General features: G+C 46.4%; 1 protein-coding gene across 1 annotated transcript in view; it reads left to right on the plus strand.

Annotated features, from left to right (window-relative positions):
- Positions 1 to 16,904, plus strand: part of LOC105490201 (G protein subunit beta 5) — a 55,673-nt gene that overhangs the window by 16,594 nt on the left and 22,175 nt on the right. The window contains exons 2-4 of the mRNA XM_011755605.3: positions 6,021 to 6,157; positions 10,184 to 10,225; positions 12,585 to 12,661. Coding sequence (XP_011753907.1) covers positions 6,021 to 6,157; positions 10,184 to 10,225; positions 12,585 to 12,661 — 256 coding nt within the window. The remainder of the gene's footprint in view (positions 1 to 6,020; positions 6,158 to 10,183; positions 10,226 to 12,584; positions 12,662 to 16,904) is intronic.

Below are 16,904 nucleotides of genomic sequence, written 5' to 3' on the forward strand. Positions count from 1 at the left end.
GGAGAATGGCATGAACTCAGGAGGCGGAGCTTACAGTGAGCTGAGATCACGCCACTGCACTCCAGCCTGGGCGACAGAGCAAGACTCCGTCTCAAAAAAAAAAAAAAAAAAACAAAAACAAGAAGCTAATTTCCCAGCCAGGTGAGATGGTTCATGCCTGTAATCCCAACACTGTGGGAGGCAGAGGCAGGTGGATCTCCTGAGGTCAGGAGTTCGAGACCAGCCTGGCCAACATGATGAAACCCCATCTCTACTAAAAATACAAAAATTAGCCAGGTGTGGTGGCATGGGCCTGGAATCCCAGCTACTCGGGAGGCTGAGACAGGAGAATCGCTTGAACCCAGGAGGCAGAGGTTGCAGTGAGCCAAGATCACTCTATTGCACTCCAGCCTGGGCAACAGAGCGAGACTCCACCCCCCTCCCCCACAAAGAAAAAAAAAGAAGCTAATTTCCCACCTACCCTTTTCCACCCCAGCTCCTATGCATCCTTCAAACCAGGCTTCAGTGACGTCCCCTCTAATGACCATGCCTGCCAGCAGAGTCAGCCCTGTTCCCCTCTGGCTCCCTGACCCTGGGTAACAGCCTCTGTCAGCCACCATCACACTGCACTGTAGTTGTTACCTGGGTGCTGACCTAGGTCTGCCCCCTGCAGACTGTGAGCTCAGTAAGAGCAGAGACTGGTTACTCTTTTCTGTACCCAAGCACTTGGCACAGTTCTTGGCACATAGTAGAGATTCTGGAACCATCATTCAAGCAGCAAACATTCACTGGCCTACACTTCCTCTTGAGTTGCTCCCATGACTTGGATTCTGATTCCTTGGTCTGGACTGGCATCCAGAATATTCAGCCTCTCAAGCTTCATGGGACCCAACCAAGCCTGGAGGCCACAGAGGCAGGTGTCCTCTCCCTGGACATGGGAAGGAGAACATCCAGGTACAGGGAGCAGTTTCTGGGCTGTTCCAGTCTGACCTTGGAGGGACCACAGAGAAGGGTGGTGCAGCAGGTGTGTCTGCTGCAGAGGGGCCTGCCAAAGAAGGGGAGTCTCTTCCCCGTTTTCCCTCCTCCAGTGTTGTCTCCGCCAGCGCTGTCCTCCAGCGCTGCAGCCGCAGATAGTCATGAGAAGGCAAATCCGACCACGCCACTCCTCTGATGACAGCAGTCTGCTGTCACCGTGGGATAAATGAGCTCTGTCATGGATGTACAGCGCCATTACTTGCCCGCACCTACCCCTATCTCTGCAATCAAGTTGTTTATTCCACCCCTAAAAAATACTGATGTAAAAAATTTTACATCAGTGTTATTGTGGGGCCTTTGCTTTTGCCATTTCCTCAGCTTAGTGTACCCACCTAGGACCTCCTCTCATCTGACTCACCTTTTTATCCTTTCACCTGCGCTCAGATGCCACCCCAAAAGGCCCAGTGCAGTGCCCCATCCTCTGGGACAGAAGCTTCCTGTGTCCACACATCTTGCTTAGCAAGTCCCACGTTATGTGGAAATCATCGTTATGGCTCCATCTCTTCCCTTGACTCTGAACTCCAGTGAGGGCAGGGACTGACTCTCGTATACCTGGGTGGTTCCAGAGGCTGGCACAGACTGAACTGGAATGAATTAGAAAAGAGTTTGAGCTGTATCTAAATGGCATAAGGGTTTGTGCGTGGTAACGACCCAATCCAAGTTGCTCAGGGAACAGGATAGGGCCAGGAGGGGGAAAAGAAAAAAAGGAACTTTTTTTAAAAACAAAAGGCTGGTGAGCTCCTTGGATCAGAAAATAGGTCTGAAACCATGTGTGTGCCTCCCACGCCCAGTGCTAGGGAGCGTGCCCTGTTAAAGTGGTGAGTTGCTTGACAGCTGAAGTAGGGATGATGGATTAGGGATAGGGAGAGGTACAGAAAAAGAAGGGAAAGAGGCTTGATTGTTTTGTTGGCCCACCAAAAACTGCTGCTTAGGATTGCTGCCGTTGATTGAAATTGAATAAATACTAAGCATTTCATTTATTCCTTCAGTAAATATTACTGGGTACTCACTGTAGGCCAAGCTGGAGAATGTCATAGCCAACCCTTATCAAGTGTTCCCTTTGTGCCAGGCTTGAATAGTTGTCCCCACAACCCCACAGGGGAAGAGAGATGGCAAGAAAGTATTTGCTCAAGGTTGTGCAGCTGGTGTGCGGCAGAGCCAGGCTTTGACCCAGGCCCGCACATCCAGAGCCTGGATTTTTAACTGCTTTGCTCCAGTTTTGCCTCTGAAGAAGATCAAACAAGACAGCACTCCTGTCTTCCTGAAGCTAGTGGAATTTCTTAACAGGGTGTCATTTTATTCCAGCAAATTCTTATTATAGAAACCAGCTGGTTATATTCAACATTAAAAAAAAAAAATTAAATCCTGCAGGAATGGTCCTCCAGAAGGCAAAGGAGAAACCACATCTGCCCTGAACCAAGCTCGCACAAATAATACCCAGCACATATGCAGCTCATTTCTAGGTCTTTTTTTTTAAACTTCCTAATATTTAATTTAAAAAAATTTTTTAATTCCGTGGATGCAAAATTTGGCAGATAGAAACAGGATGGAGTGGGTTGGCAGTAATCTACATGTGGGAAGAAAAAAATTGTAGTGAGAAAAAATAATTAATAGTTGGGATCTATTCAAATTCACATTATGTAAGGAGGGCTCTATTTTGGTTGGGTGAATCATCTTTTTTATTAAAAGGGAAATTATCAAAAAGTTATGGCTGTCCTAATGCTGAATTGGGGGAAGCAGCAATAATATTGATGTAAAATTTCAAAGTAAAATACTAAATAAAATATGCTCACAACTCTGGGCCGATAGAGCCTTATATAAAAGGCCTATATGGCCGGGTGCAGTGGATCACTCCTGTAATCCCAGCACTTTGGGAGGCCAAGGTGGGTGGATCACAAGGTCAGATGATTGAGACCATCCTGGCCAACATGGTGAAACCCGTCTCTACTAAAAATACAAAAATTAGCTGGGCATGGCGGTACGTGCCTGTAATCCCAACTACTTGGGAGTCCGAGGCAGGAGAATCCCTTGAACCCGGGAGGTAGAGGTTGCAGTGAGCCGAGATGATGCAGCTGCACTCCAGTCTGGGTGACAGAGCAAGACTCCGTCTCAAAAAAAAAAAAGTCCTATAACTATAAGAATTTGGAAAATTCAATCTGTTTTTAAACTTCATTTGATGTATTTTGTAAAGAACATATCTGTAAAAGATGAATATGCTGTTTTATGGCAGTAAATAATGCAATGTTTTAGCAGAAGCAATGGCATAATAATTGAACATTCATGTAGCACTTTAGAGTTTAGCAAGATTTTTGGGTTTTTTGTTTGTTTGTTTGTTTAGACAAGGTCTGGCTCTGTCACCCAGGCTGGAGTGCATGGCACAATCTTGGCTCACTACGACCTCTGCCCACTGTGACCTCTGCCCCCCTCGGCCTCCCACCTCGGCTTCCCAAGTAGCTGGGGTGACAGACGTGTGCCACCACACCCAGCCAAGTTTCTGTATTTTTGGTAGAGACAGGGTTTCACCATGTTGTGCAGGCTGATCTCAGACTCCTGAGCTCAAGCAATCCACCTACCTTGGCCTCCCAAAGTGCTGGGATTAGAGGTGTGAGCCACTGCGCCTGGCCTAGTTTAGCAAGTATTTTTACAGTTTGGATTTTCACAAAGACTTTTAGCCCATGTGCAACTTTGCTCTTTTATCACAAAGAAACGAGGCAACTAAAAGGAACTAAAACTTCTTGGAGAAGCAGCTGATTTTAGGGCAAGGACAGGGAAGGAACAGTGGAAGCTTGGAATGAGAAGTGCTCAGCCTATGAGGGGGACATGTCAGAAGGTCACGGGAACCTGCTTGACGGGGCTCCCCGTCACCTGGGACAATTTGAAGATCAAGATCAATAGTATTAGTAATGGATTACAACCTCTTGAATAAAGTAAGAACCCATGAGTCTCTACTAATATAAATGAGTGAATAAATAAACAACTGGGAGAGGAGGCAAAGCTCCTCCTTAGAAAGCCAACTAATGAATGCAGAGGGAAGGGTGGACTGAGAAAGATCACCACTTGCCAGCCATCATCACAATCACTCGTTCAGACCAGAATCATTAGCAGTATTAAATTAAGGCCATTGAGGTTTGAGGGGTAACCCGACGTTTATATAGTCTCAGAGTACCTCCCTAACAAGACACTTTTCATTACAAAAGGTGAAATGGTAACTCTCCAGTGAAGAGACCTGGCAGGTGCCCCCTTAACCAGATGATCCCCGGTGACCCCCCCGGCAATGGGACCTCTGTGCCCAGGCGGGAGGCAGTGACATTAGCTCAGCACCCCATCTCTGTGTCCCTGCCAAACGTGTTTTACCCAAACTAATCTCAAGGAAGCATCAGACCACATTACAAGAAGGAACCAAATAACTGGGGGCGCAATAAACATGACAACTGAATTCAATCTCTGACCATGGATTTCCTTTTGCTGTGAAGGTTATTATTTGGATAATAGGCAATATCTCAATAAGTCTGTAGATTAGTATTGTTTCAGCATTAATTTTCTAATTTTGATCATTACGCTTTGGTTATTTAAGAGAGTTCTTTGTTTTTAGGACATACACACTGAAGCATTTTGGGGAGGGAAGGATGGAGGAAGGATTTCCCAGGAAGGGATGCTGCTGTCATAGAACTCAGACCACAAAGTCAGCCCCTCTCGGCGCAGGCTGCCAGTTGAAGGGAAATGGGCCACAGCCCCGTCAAGCCTCAGCAGCTCCCTGGGAAGACATGAGGGGCAGCTGCCTTGCCTCTTCCCGCCCTGTTCCTCTGTCTGTTTGCCTAGGCTGTTCCCCCCTGAAAATGCCCTCTACCCTCCTCACCTGCCTGGAGAAAGGCCAGCTGAGAGGTTTCACTAAAGGAGATGTAGAGGGAGAGTTCAGAGCCCTGGCTTCTCCTTCTCACATAGCCACCAACAAGAGAGGGAAGTGGTGAGTGGCCACAGGATCCCTGCAGACCTCGGCGTCCTCCCCTGCATGATGAAGGGTCTGGACCAGCTGGTCTTTGTGACTTTCCAGCCATTTCCTACGAACTTGTCCCTCTCAGACTCATGAGTCTCAGCTTATCTACAAGCCCCTAGAAAGCTCGCCCTTTCTAGAAAGCCTTTCTAGAAAGCCCTAGAAAGCTGGCCTCAGGAAAGAAGCTGTTGTCCCAGCCCTGAGAGATTGACTTTTGGATCTCCTTTCTGGTATAAGTGGTGCTATGAGTGGATCGTGTGTTCAGACTTTTAGGACATTGCACTGATTTCTGTGGATGGTAAGTTTTTCAGTAAACTCACAGGTGTGCAGTTTGCAGACAGCTTGCTTGGCAGTTCGCTGGTTCATTCTTTCCTGCGCCATGTGTATGAGGTACCTGCCACGGTCCAGGCCGGTGCTAGGCACACAGAGGGTCAGCTAGACACAGCCAGGGCTAGAGCTGCAGGGTGTACCTTATAGTCCTCTTGGAACAGTTTTGTAAAGTCAGTTTTCCTTGTGATGAGAGAGTGGTAGGCAGGAGAACTAGAAGCCTCACCCTGGTTCGCTGGTGATTGTATGAACTTGTCTTAGCCAGATAACCTCTGTGAGTCTCAGTTTCCCCACCTGCTAAATGGGCATAGCAGTCTCACTCTGCTGCCTGTCCTGCCCTCCTCTTCGGAGCTGTGGCCGTTAAAGGGAAGAATTTTATGTAGTACTTTATGAATATGAGGTGGTCTTGTTGTTAATCCCTCAACATGCATAGATAAAAGTGCTTTGAAAAAATAGGGTCTTAAACACAAAGAGGGAACGGCAGTGTCGTCTCTACCCTCTACTGATCTTAAAAGAAGGAGTACTGCTAGGATGTAATGGTAAGGAATCAGGGAATCAAGCTGTGGCTTCTTGTGGAGGAAACCCATGGGGCTGCCTTCCTGTGTGGAGCCTGTGTCTGTGCTGTGCCAGCCCAAAGCCCAGAACCTGGTCCTTACCAAGGGGACTGACTATGGCCTTGTCCTTCCAGTGCACCAGGTGGCGGAGCGGGTAGAGGCCCTGGGGCAGTTTGTCATGAAGACCAGAAGGACCCTCAAAGGCCATGGGAACAAAGTCCTGTGCATGGACTGGTGCAAAGATAAGAGGAGGATCGTGAGCTCGTCACAGGTAGGTCACACCTGCTGTGTAATGGGTGAGCGGGTTTTGGATTTTATAGCTAAGGGGGAGGAGGGCTGTCCCTTTCCAAAAGCCCTTTTCTGATCTTTGTAAGACTTTGCTCATTCTCCAAAGGATGTGATTTAGCATAAAGAACTCTCTTGCATACTATAGAACTTCACTAATTTGGGTAGATTGAAGTTGATAATAGTTGAAACAGTGTAGATGTAGTTTAACCAGTGTGATGAGCCATTGAAAATAATTTCAAAGTCTTATTTGTAAATGAAACCATTTTTTAAATAGTTTCTTTTTTTTTCCCCCCAAATTGAGGGCATAAGATTCTATCAATGACTTTCTTTCAATTTAAGGAGTTTAGCAATTCTTATGTCATAAAGAACAATGTTAAGATACATATCTTGTAAAGTACAATTTTAAAAATCATATCATTTACATAGTTTATTTTATATATTATTTATTAGTTATCTATTACTCCAAAAAATTACCCCAAATTTAGCAGCTTAATAATCTCGCATGGTTTCTGAGAATCAGGCATCCGGGAGTGGCTCCGCTGGGTGGTTCAGGCTCAGGTGGTTTGTGAGGTTGTGTGAAGATGCTGGTCGGGGCTGTGGTTGCCAACAGCTGAACTAAGGTGGAGGCTCACTTCCAGGGTGCCTTGTTCACATGACTCTTGGCTGGAGGCCTCAGTTCCTCACCATTGGACCTGCTCACAACATGGTAGCTGGCCTCTCCCAGAGCGAGTGATCCACAAGAAGGGGCAGAGGCAGGGCCATGCTGTATTTCATGACCTGGCCTCAGAGGTGACAGTCCATTGCTTCTGTTGTATTCTGTTGGTCACACAGAATAACCCTGATATAAAGAGGAAAGAGACTATAGAAAAGTGACTACCAGGAAGCTGGAATGATTTGGGCTCCAAGTCTCACTTGGAGTCTGGCTCCCACAGCTTAGTACTTTTGATGTCTATTTTTATGTAACATGTATTGAACATAAAGCTATAAACTGAAGTCACATGAGATATTCTATAGGCTGGTTATGGGGCTCATGCCTATAATCCCAGCACCTTGGGAGGCCAAGGCGGGAGGATCACTTGAATCCAGGAGTTCAAGACCAACCTGAGCAACATGGTGAGACCTCGTCTTTACAAAAATAGAAATAAAAAATTAGCTGGGCATGGTGGTGCGTGTCTGTAGTGCCAGCTACTTGGGAGGCTGAGGTGGGAGTATTGTTTGGGTTTAGGAGGACAAGGCTGCAGTGAGCTGAGATTATGCCACTGCACTCCACTCCTGCGCAACACAGTGAGACCCTGTCTCAATAAAAAAAGAGATCTTCGGCCTGGCGTGGTGGCTCACGCCTGTAATCCCAGCACTTTGGGAGGCTGAGGCGGATGGGTCACCTGAGGTCAGGAGTTTAAGACTAACCTGGCCAACATGGTGAACCATCTCTACTAAAAAATACAAAAATTAGCAGGGCATAGTGGCGGGAGCGTGTAATCCCAGCTACTCGGGAGGCTGAGGCAGGAGAATCTCTTGAACCTGGGAGGCGGAGGTTGCAGTGAGCTGAGATCATGCCACTGCACTCCAGCCTGAGCAACGGAGTGAGAGTGTTTATTTTTTTCTCAAAATCTTATTTTTTCTATAAATCATATTTTTATGATCAGCATAGTTTTCCCCCAACCCCTGCCTTGTGCTCAGTTTTTCCAAAAGCAGGTTGGTTTGCTTTTTTATATAACCCTTGTAAAACCGGATATACTCTAGAGAATCCACAGACTGTAAAGTCTGTGTCAGTTTTGCGTTTGATAGGACAAATGTTATTACTCTCCTGGATTACCTACAAATCTAGTATGTCACATTGCACTTGCTTTTTTTTAAGATCAAAATTAATTTATCACTTATGTATTTTACTACATTAAAGAAACACTGGAAAATAAAAACCTTTTACTCCCACCATCCTGTCACAACCATTATTATTGCTTTTTCTTTTTCTTTTTTCTTTTCTTGAGATGGGGTCTCACTCTGTTACCCAGGCTGGAGTGCAGCTCACTTCAGCCTTGACCTCCTAGGCTCGAGTGATCCTCCTGCCTCAGCCTCCCAAAGCACTGGGATTATAGACGTGAGCCACCTTGCCCTGCCCATTATTATTATTTTAGAGCACTTCTTTCTAGTCTTTTTCAAGAGCTTATTCTTACAAGGTGCTTATCAGGATATCCATGTTGCTCTCTAGCCTTTCGACTTAAATCCAGACAAGGTAGGCTTTGTGTTGGGTTTTCTGTCTCTCACATACTGCTGTTGGAAGGGAGGATCTTCAGCAGGGCTGGGTACACCCTGTCCATCCTGCTCTGTTCCAGAGCTGGAAGAGGTGGATGTGGGTGTGGGGAGGAGGCTGGAAAGCAGGAAGCCTCTGGAACAGACTTGGACTCATCAGCAGCCTTCCTGCTTCAATGCAGGAGAGTCATCCCCCCAGCCACGTGGGATTAAGGCTTGAGGGTAGAAGCATATTTTCTGTCTTGGTACATAGACCCCTACACATAAATCTGTGCTCACCGAGGAGACCACACTTAGTTTAATGAGACCCCAGAGCACACAGTGGGTGGCACACACGGGGACTCCAGAGCACACATCGGGGGACAGGCAGGCAGTGAGGTGGAAGAAGCCCCTAACATGGTCGCTGATGTGGGCAGTGCATGGAACCAGTCCCCAGCCATTAGGGGCTCCAGGTGCGGAGGACCCCATGATACAGGCGTGTGGCCCCACTCCAGTTTCTGTGCTACAGGCTTATCGAATCCACCCCACACATTGTGTGGGCCATTTAGGCAGAAATTAAGACCAGAAGAACCAATGTGCTTTGGAATCTCAGAAGGCCCCAAACCACCAACTTTGACCTTGCTTCAGGGTCCATCTGCCATGCATGGTGTTAACACAGAAATCTTCCGTCAGATCATGCAAAGCAAGCAGCTGTGTCACTGCGGATCCAATCTTGCTTCTGCCCTTAAGTGATGTTTTCCATCCATATCTCTGCCACCTCATTCACCAAAATTTGGCCCCAAATGGCTTGAGTTATTGCAAAATCAAGCCTGCCATAGTGGCTGTAGATTTCCCATCCCTGAGGATCCGGTCTTCTTCCACTGTCTGCCCAGCAACCTGCATGCCACGGTCTGGGCAGGGGACTGCTTTGCAGGGACCAGGGCTCACATGGATTTATCTCTGATGGGTTTTCATTACAAATAGATGATGCTATAGTCACAACCCACACCCACGGGAGGCCGCGGCTGGGTTGCCGTGAAAGTGGCAGCATTCTCTGTGGCAGGGCCAGCTCTGCATTCACCCTGGCAGGGAGTGCTGTTTGCTTACTGAACAGCTGCCCACAGGGGTTCCCACCACGATGGCGCATATTGCACGTTGTTCTCAGCGTAGGTGCGAAATGTCAGAGCTGGAGCTGTGACATCTGTGAGCCCTTGAAGGAATTAGACTGATCTCAGGCCCATTCCGCCCCCTCCGCAGCTGTCCCTGGCAGAGAAATGGACAGCAAATGGGGAGAGGGGTTCCTGGATGGTGCCGCGGGGACCATGGGCTCCAAAGCAAATGGGAGAAAGGACAAAGTAGCGGAGATGTTGTAGGAGAAAAAGATTTATTATTTACCTGTCAGGTCCCTAAAGGTAATGTCAGGTTTATCTTTCCTCTGTATAATTTGTTGACATTTAGGGTATGGCGGGTGATGATAGTGTACCAACAGTTTGTGCATGGTTTGTAAATGGTATGAAAGAAGTGTCAGCGTGTTGTTTCCTGTTGTTGTATCTTTCCAAGGAATGTAAGGTTGAGATCCTTCGGCTCCACTGGGACATCCAGCCCTTCCCGCACTCACTCCGCTTCTTTTCATGGAAGGTTAGGGGGTCTTGATTATCCAGATCCTCATTCCGGCTTTCCACTTCACACTGCCCTGCTGGACACAGTTTTTATGAGGAATTCTCAGCAGTAATATGTAAGAACTTGACAACCTCTGAACTGTTTGCTCTTCTCCCTCCAGGATGGGAAGGTGATCGTGTGGGATTCCTTCACCACGAATAAGGTGAGGCATTGTTCCCAGCCACATTAGGCACTTCAGAACCCCAGCCTAGTTAAAGGTGCTCTGATCCAGCTGCCCAGCCCTGTCCTGATTTTTCTCCACGTGTCCCTGCAAGCAGTTTTCTCTAGGGATGGCCCATCCGTGTTTGAACAGCTCAGCCAGCCCATTGCAGCCTTTATTCCCCTCTCACCCCGAGAGGACTATTAGAGCCACTATAGGGGCTGCCAGTACCAACATAGAAATGGGCAGAGCATGGAACACTTGCGTCCACGTGTGCAACTGCATGTACTATTTGTCTTCTGAGTGATAAGAGGCACCGAAATCCTCCATTCCCTCCCCTCTGTTTGACCGGACTCCATAGCCCTGTGGGAATGAACGCATGGAGGGTGGGGAAGATGAGGCTGCAGTGGGATTGGGCAGAGCTACCCTGTGATGCAGTCTGATCCCCTTGCAAGTCTGGCCTGGGCATGCACAGCTCAACTTTTAAATTTTAGCTCTTAATGAAAGTTGAAGACCAAAACCTACGTGCAGGTATGCTGGCACACCTGCATTGCATTGGCATTTACAATAAAGAGTATTGTGTATTAAATAAGAATTCCTATATTTCTTTAGAAAGCCTTCCTTTATGCTGTGAACAACATGAGACCTGTCTCTGTCTCATAGTGAACAGCAGCCATATTCCGCATTGTCGAATGTGTTTAGTCACTGTCGTGGGAAGCAGCTGGTGACATGACCTGGTCAAGTGAGGGGCCAGAATCATTTTGTAGAGTCAAGTCCCTAATGGTCAGTCCCCTGGGGAATACAAATGACAGCTTAACAGTTTGCACAGGGCTTTGCTATACAGCGCCTAGCTCCCTGGAAGCCTCCGTCTCTCCCAGCACTCCTCAGCATCTTCTGGACTGTGCAGGAGTGTAGTTGCTTCTGTTTACACCTTATCATGGCTTAGAGCACAGACTGATTTCTGGGGAGCCAAGGGTGCCACTTGTGGCCCGTGGCAGGGAATACAGCCATTGCTTGTGAGGAAGGGGGCCCGGGATACCCTGTGCTGACAGTGGCTACCTCAGCTCGTTCTCTGGAGAGCAGCAGATTATTCTTGGCCTCTGAAAGCCTACGAGACTGCTATTGACAATAGTATTTGGGCAGGCAGTATTGGGGCCTGTGTTTCCCCACAAAAACACATATAATTATAACAGAGAAGAAGACCAGCACTTGAGTGTACATTGGAAGCATGAAGAACTAAGCGCGCCCGTCCCTGGCTGCTGGCTGGCTGAGTCACCCCTGTCCTCCTGCACGCAGATATGCAAACAACAGAGCCATATTTCCAATACATCTGAGCTTGAGGTCTTATTCCCATGGGAGACGTGGACCCTGGTCCTGGTTCCACCACCACCAAGATGTGCGACCGCATGCAGGCCAGCCGCTTGTGCCCACGGTGGTTCTTATTCTCCCTGTGAAGCCAGAAGCCAGGGACTGTCATGCTTAGTTCTTAATATTTCCACGTTACCAGTTCTCATTGTCTGTGAGCACAACCGAAGATCGCCTTCCCCTCCCCGCACCCATTCATACCTTCCCTGGGATGGTTTAGGTCCCACAGTGGACACAGGCTCTTGCAGACTCACAAGTAAACAAACTGAAAATACATCTATAAAAAGTCATTCCAGAGTGTATTTTGAAAATGGAAATCAGAGTAAACAAGGAAACGTATGTATCTGAAAGGAGATTTGGGCATACCTTTCAAAGCAAAGGGGCCCTCATACTCAGGCAGAAGAACAAAGGGAGTATGACATTAAGAAGGAAGTAAAACATGAAGGGTTTTTGTTTTGTTTTGCTTTGCTTTTGCTAGTTGAACTTTTTAACTTTTCGAATATGTGACATAAAGTTGATTATGAGAGTCCCCTCATAAGTCTTGAGCCCATCTTTACCCTATACCACTTCCTTTTGAAACTAGAATGTAATTCAGTAGGCATCTGGTGATTTTATTTTCTAAAATTTAAACGTTAAGATTTTTGTGGCCAGGCACGGGGGCTCACACCTGTAATCCCAGCACTTTGGGAGGCCGAGGTGAGCAGATCACTTAAGGTCAGGAGTTCGAGACCAGCCTGGCCAACATAGTGAAACCCCATCTCTACTAAAACTACAAAATTAGCCAGGCGTGGTGACACATGCCTGTAATCCCAGCTACTCAGGAGGCTGAAACAAGAGAATCGCGTGAACCCGGGAGGCGGATGTTGGAGTGAGCTGAGATTGTGCCACTGCACTCCAGACTGGCAACAGAGTGAGACTCCATCTCAAAAAAAAAAAAAAAAAAAAAAAAAGAGTTTTGTGTGGAAGTGCTAGTTGTCCACTCTGTGCTGTGTTTCAGGAGCACGCGGTCACTATGCCCTGCACGTGGGTGATGGCATGTGCTTATGCCCCGTCGGGATGTGCCATTGCTTGTGGGTAAGTTGGAGCTACAGCAGCTTTTCAGATTTTGTGTTAACCATAAAATACTGTTCTCTTAGCAAAAACAAACAAACAAACAAGAACTCGTAGTTTTTGTAGTTTACTTGTGAAGCAGCATGCTAAATCCTTCCCTGAACTTGGTCAAAGGAGAAACCGTAAGCTGGCACAGTGGTGCCTGCTTGTAATCCCAGCCACCTGGGAGGCTGAGGTGGGAGGATCACTTGACCCCAGGAGTTCAAGTCCACCTTGGCAACAAAGCAAGACCCCCATCTCTTTAAAAAAAAAAAAAAAAAGAACCATAAAACTCTCTTTCATAATTATTTTCATTACAAACTGACAGTATCTCAAACCTATCTCATCTCTCAAACCTATCTCCTCTCTCAAATGCTTTTGGCAGAACTATAAACGTTGCAAACATTTTGGAAAGCAACTTGGTAATATCTGTCAGAAGCCTTGAAAAACTGATAGCCTTTGATCTGGTGACTCCACATCCAGGAACTCATTTGAAAGGAATGATCCAAAACATAGAAAAGCCATATGGACAATGACATTAATTGTAGTATTTTTAAAAATAAAGCAAAAAACACCAGGCGTGATGGCTCTCGCCTGTAATCCCAGCAGCACTTTGGGAGGCAGAGGCAGGAGGATCACCTGAGCCCAGGAGTTCGAGACCAGCCTGGGCAATGTGGTAATAATACCTTGTCTCTACAAAAAAAAAAAAAAAAAAAAAAAAAATCTAATTAGCTGGGTGTGGTGGTATACACCTGTAGACCCAGCTATTCTGGAAGCTGAGGTGGGAGGACTGCTTGAGCCTGGGAGGTTAAGGATGCAGTAAGCTGTGATGATGCCACTGTACTCCAGCCTGGGTGACAGAGTAAGACCCTGTCTCAAAAATAAAATGAAGCAAAAAAAAAAAACCAAAAACAAAAAGGAAAGAAAAAAGGAACCAACATACCCATCCAGGAAAACTTAAGTGAATTGTGGTACATGAATTGAATGGAATATCATACAGCCATTAAAAAGGAAAATTCTTAATTACACTATGTGAAAAGGGCATCAAGATTACTAGCAAGAGTGTGACTTATTCTCTATTCTATTCTCCTGGAGCTCAGTTTAACAGGTTTGGCAATGAGAACTGAAACCGACATAATTCCTGGTCCCTGTGTTGAACAGTTCTGAGACCATTCAAAATATTTCTGCCACAGTATCTCAGCCATGTTTTTAAAAAGAGGCATATTAGGCCAGGCGCGGTGGCTCACGCCTGTAATCCCAGCACTTTGGGATGCTGAGACGGGCGGACCACGAGGTCAGGAGATCGAGACCATTCTGGCTAACATGGTGAAACCCCATCTCTACTAAAAATCGGAAAAATTAGCTGGGCGTGGTGGCAGGTGCCTGCAGTCCCGGCTACTCGGGAGGCTGAGGCAAGAGAATGGCGTGTACTGGGGAGGCGGGGCTTGCAGTGAGCCGAGATCGCGCCACTGCCCTCCAGCCTGGAGACAGAGCGAGACTCTGTCTAAAAAAAGGAAAAAAAAAAAAAAAAAAGGCATATTATAAAGGCTGGAGGAACTATACCAAATAAAATAGTAGTTCTTTCTGGATGATGGGACTATGGGAATTTTTCTCTTTATAATCAGGAAGAAAGAATTTTATTTTAGAGAGGAAAAGCCTGAGTCCCCAAGCAAACGTTTTGGCGCCCTCTTCAGCCAGTCACACCAACCATCTTCTCCAGCGTCCCCACCCTTTGGGTGGGTGCTTTGGGGACATATTCTCATTCTCCTTCCAGTGGCCAAGACCACATGTCCCTTTGGAACCCATGTTCACATACATGTATTTCACTTTTTTTTTTTTTTTTTTTTTGAGATGGAGTCTCACTCTGTCACCCAGGCTGGAGTGTAGTGGTATGATCTCGGCTCACTGCAGCCTCTGCCTCCCAGGTTCAAGCCATTCTTCTGCCTCAGCCTCCCAAGTAGCTGGGACTACAGGCATGCACCACCATGCCCAGCTAATTTTTGTGTTTTGTTTTTTTTTAGTAGAGATGGGGTTTTACCATGTTGGCCAAGGTGGTCTCGAACTCCTGACCTCAAGTGATCTGCCTGCCTCGGCCTCCCAAAGTGTTGGGATTACAGGTGTTAGCCACTGCACCTGGCCCATATTTTTTAATTTTTAAAATAGCTCAAAAGTGGATTATGTCTCCACTTTATAGATGGATGCCAGTATTTATATAAAATTTATTACCATCTACTTCCTAAAAGGATAAGAGGTGCTATAATAAAAGATATATATGTAAACATATATATATAGACATATATATATATTTGTACTACATGTGTAACACATCTATTAGAGAAAGCAAGCAAGGGAGAAATAGGCCACAATTATAAGGTTGGTGCAAAGGGGTTTAGCCAACTACAGTTAGCAGGCACAGTTCCAAGAGTGCCCCTTACTTCAGATCCTGGCTGCAAATTTGAGGGTCCCCACAACCCCAGGAATTCTCTAAAACAACTCTCCAAACTCATGAAAGTGCTGTAGTTACTCCCACAGTTTTATTACAGTGGAAAGATACAAATTAGAACCAGCCAAAGGAAGAGACCCCTGGGGCAGAAGCCAGAAGGAGTCTAGACATGGAGCTGCCAGCCATCGTCTCCCTGGGGTGGTCGCTGACAGCGCTGTTTCCTCTTGGCCACGGTGTATGATAATACATGCAGAGTATTGCCAGCTGGGGAAGGTCCTCTGAGCCTTAGGTGTGCAGAGGTTTTACTGGGGCTTGACCACACCCTGCCTGTGTGGTTTACCTTTAGTCTCCAGTCTCTCTAGAAGTTCGGGCAGATACCTTTAGTCTCAAGTTCCTCTGGAGATCAGACCTGATATGACGCATCCGAAAGCCCCCATCATAAATCACATCATTAAAGTGGTGCCCAAAGCCCCAAGCAAACCAAGCCACTCTTACCATGGAGGACATTCCAGGGGCCCAGAGATCACTTCCAAGTGGCTGAGGGCAAAAGCCAGACCTCTCCTGCAGTGTCAGTTCTTCACTACGCAGTAGGAATCATAAGTTCTCCACGTTTTTTTAAATCCTAGGGTAATACATTTCTAATTGGACATGAATTTTAGCAGATGCATAGAGCTGGATGTGTTACATAATCCCTCAGTGTCCAGTATTGAACTATTAGATACGCAGTTCTAAATTGTAGAAAGAATATATTGGGTAGGCCCTTCTGCAATGTATAGTAAATATGGTAACAGTGAACAATGTCTTCAGCAGTAGTTTAGGAAGTGATGCTGTGGCTGTTTCTTAATTTTACCCTCACTAAATGGAATGCAGCGCAAGAATTCCCATGAGGGTAGTGGGATGGAAGGAAGAGAGCAGCATTACCAGGCCCAGATAGATAGCTTTCTGGTAACTTAGCTTGGTGCAGACACAGAGTTCAGAGTGGAGGGATGGCTGGCGCCCTGATCTTTGTCATCTCTGTTTCCCCACCCTGCCATGTGGGAGGTGCTAGCACCTTTCCTGGCTGCCTCACTGGCTGTTACAGGGGCCAACGCAGAGGAAGTTCAAGGTATGAACACTTATGAAGGCATTTTTTAAAATATGGGGGTCTAGTGGATGAGAGAGCGTCAAAGATGAAACTAATACTCCTTATCGCAGGTAGAAGTACCATCTCCCCTTCCCAGACCTTTCCCAAAACTGCTAAGAGCAGCTGTGATTCATTTGAGTTTCTAGTGGCAAGTCTGACATAACATTTCCCAAACATGACTGTATGACATCCCTGCAACTGTATTATCACATAGACCTGCACTGATGCCACATTCTCTAAATGTCATCGTAGGTAATAATGGGGTTATTTTTTATCTTAATTTACCTGGCTCCTGGGTCTCTCGCTCAGTTGTTTCCAAACTTGAAAGCTAAAACCCAAATGGTATTGGCACAATCCCCTTTCCCCAAAAAATGTGTCAATTGATTATATATACAATATTTCTCATTTAAGAGCTGTATCCCCAAGAAGCTTTCATTTAGGTATTGTATACTTACTACGAGCTCCTGTGTGCAAGGCACTGGGCCAGGTGTCATCATGGATTTCGAAGATGAATACGTAACCAAGATCACAACATTAGTTGGGTACTAAAGCAGAGATTCAACACTGGATGCATCACCCTGCAAAACCTTCCTGCTTCTCGTACCAATGCAAATAACCCTAAGTAATAAGTATCTCAACAGAAATGACTCAGGATGGGGAGG

The sequence above is a fragment of the Macaca nemestrina genome, chromosome 7 (genome assembly GCF_043159975.1).
Source record: "Macaca nemestrina isolate mMacNem1 chromosome 7, mMacNem.hap1, whole genome shotgun sequence".
NCBI classification, from domain to species: Eukaryota; Metazoa; Chordata; class Mammalia; order Primates; family Cercopithecidae; genus Macaca; species Macaca nemestrina.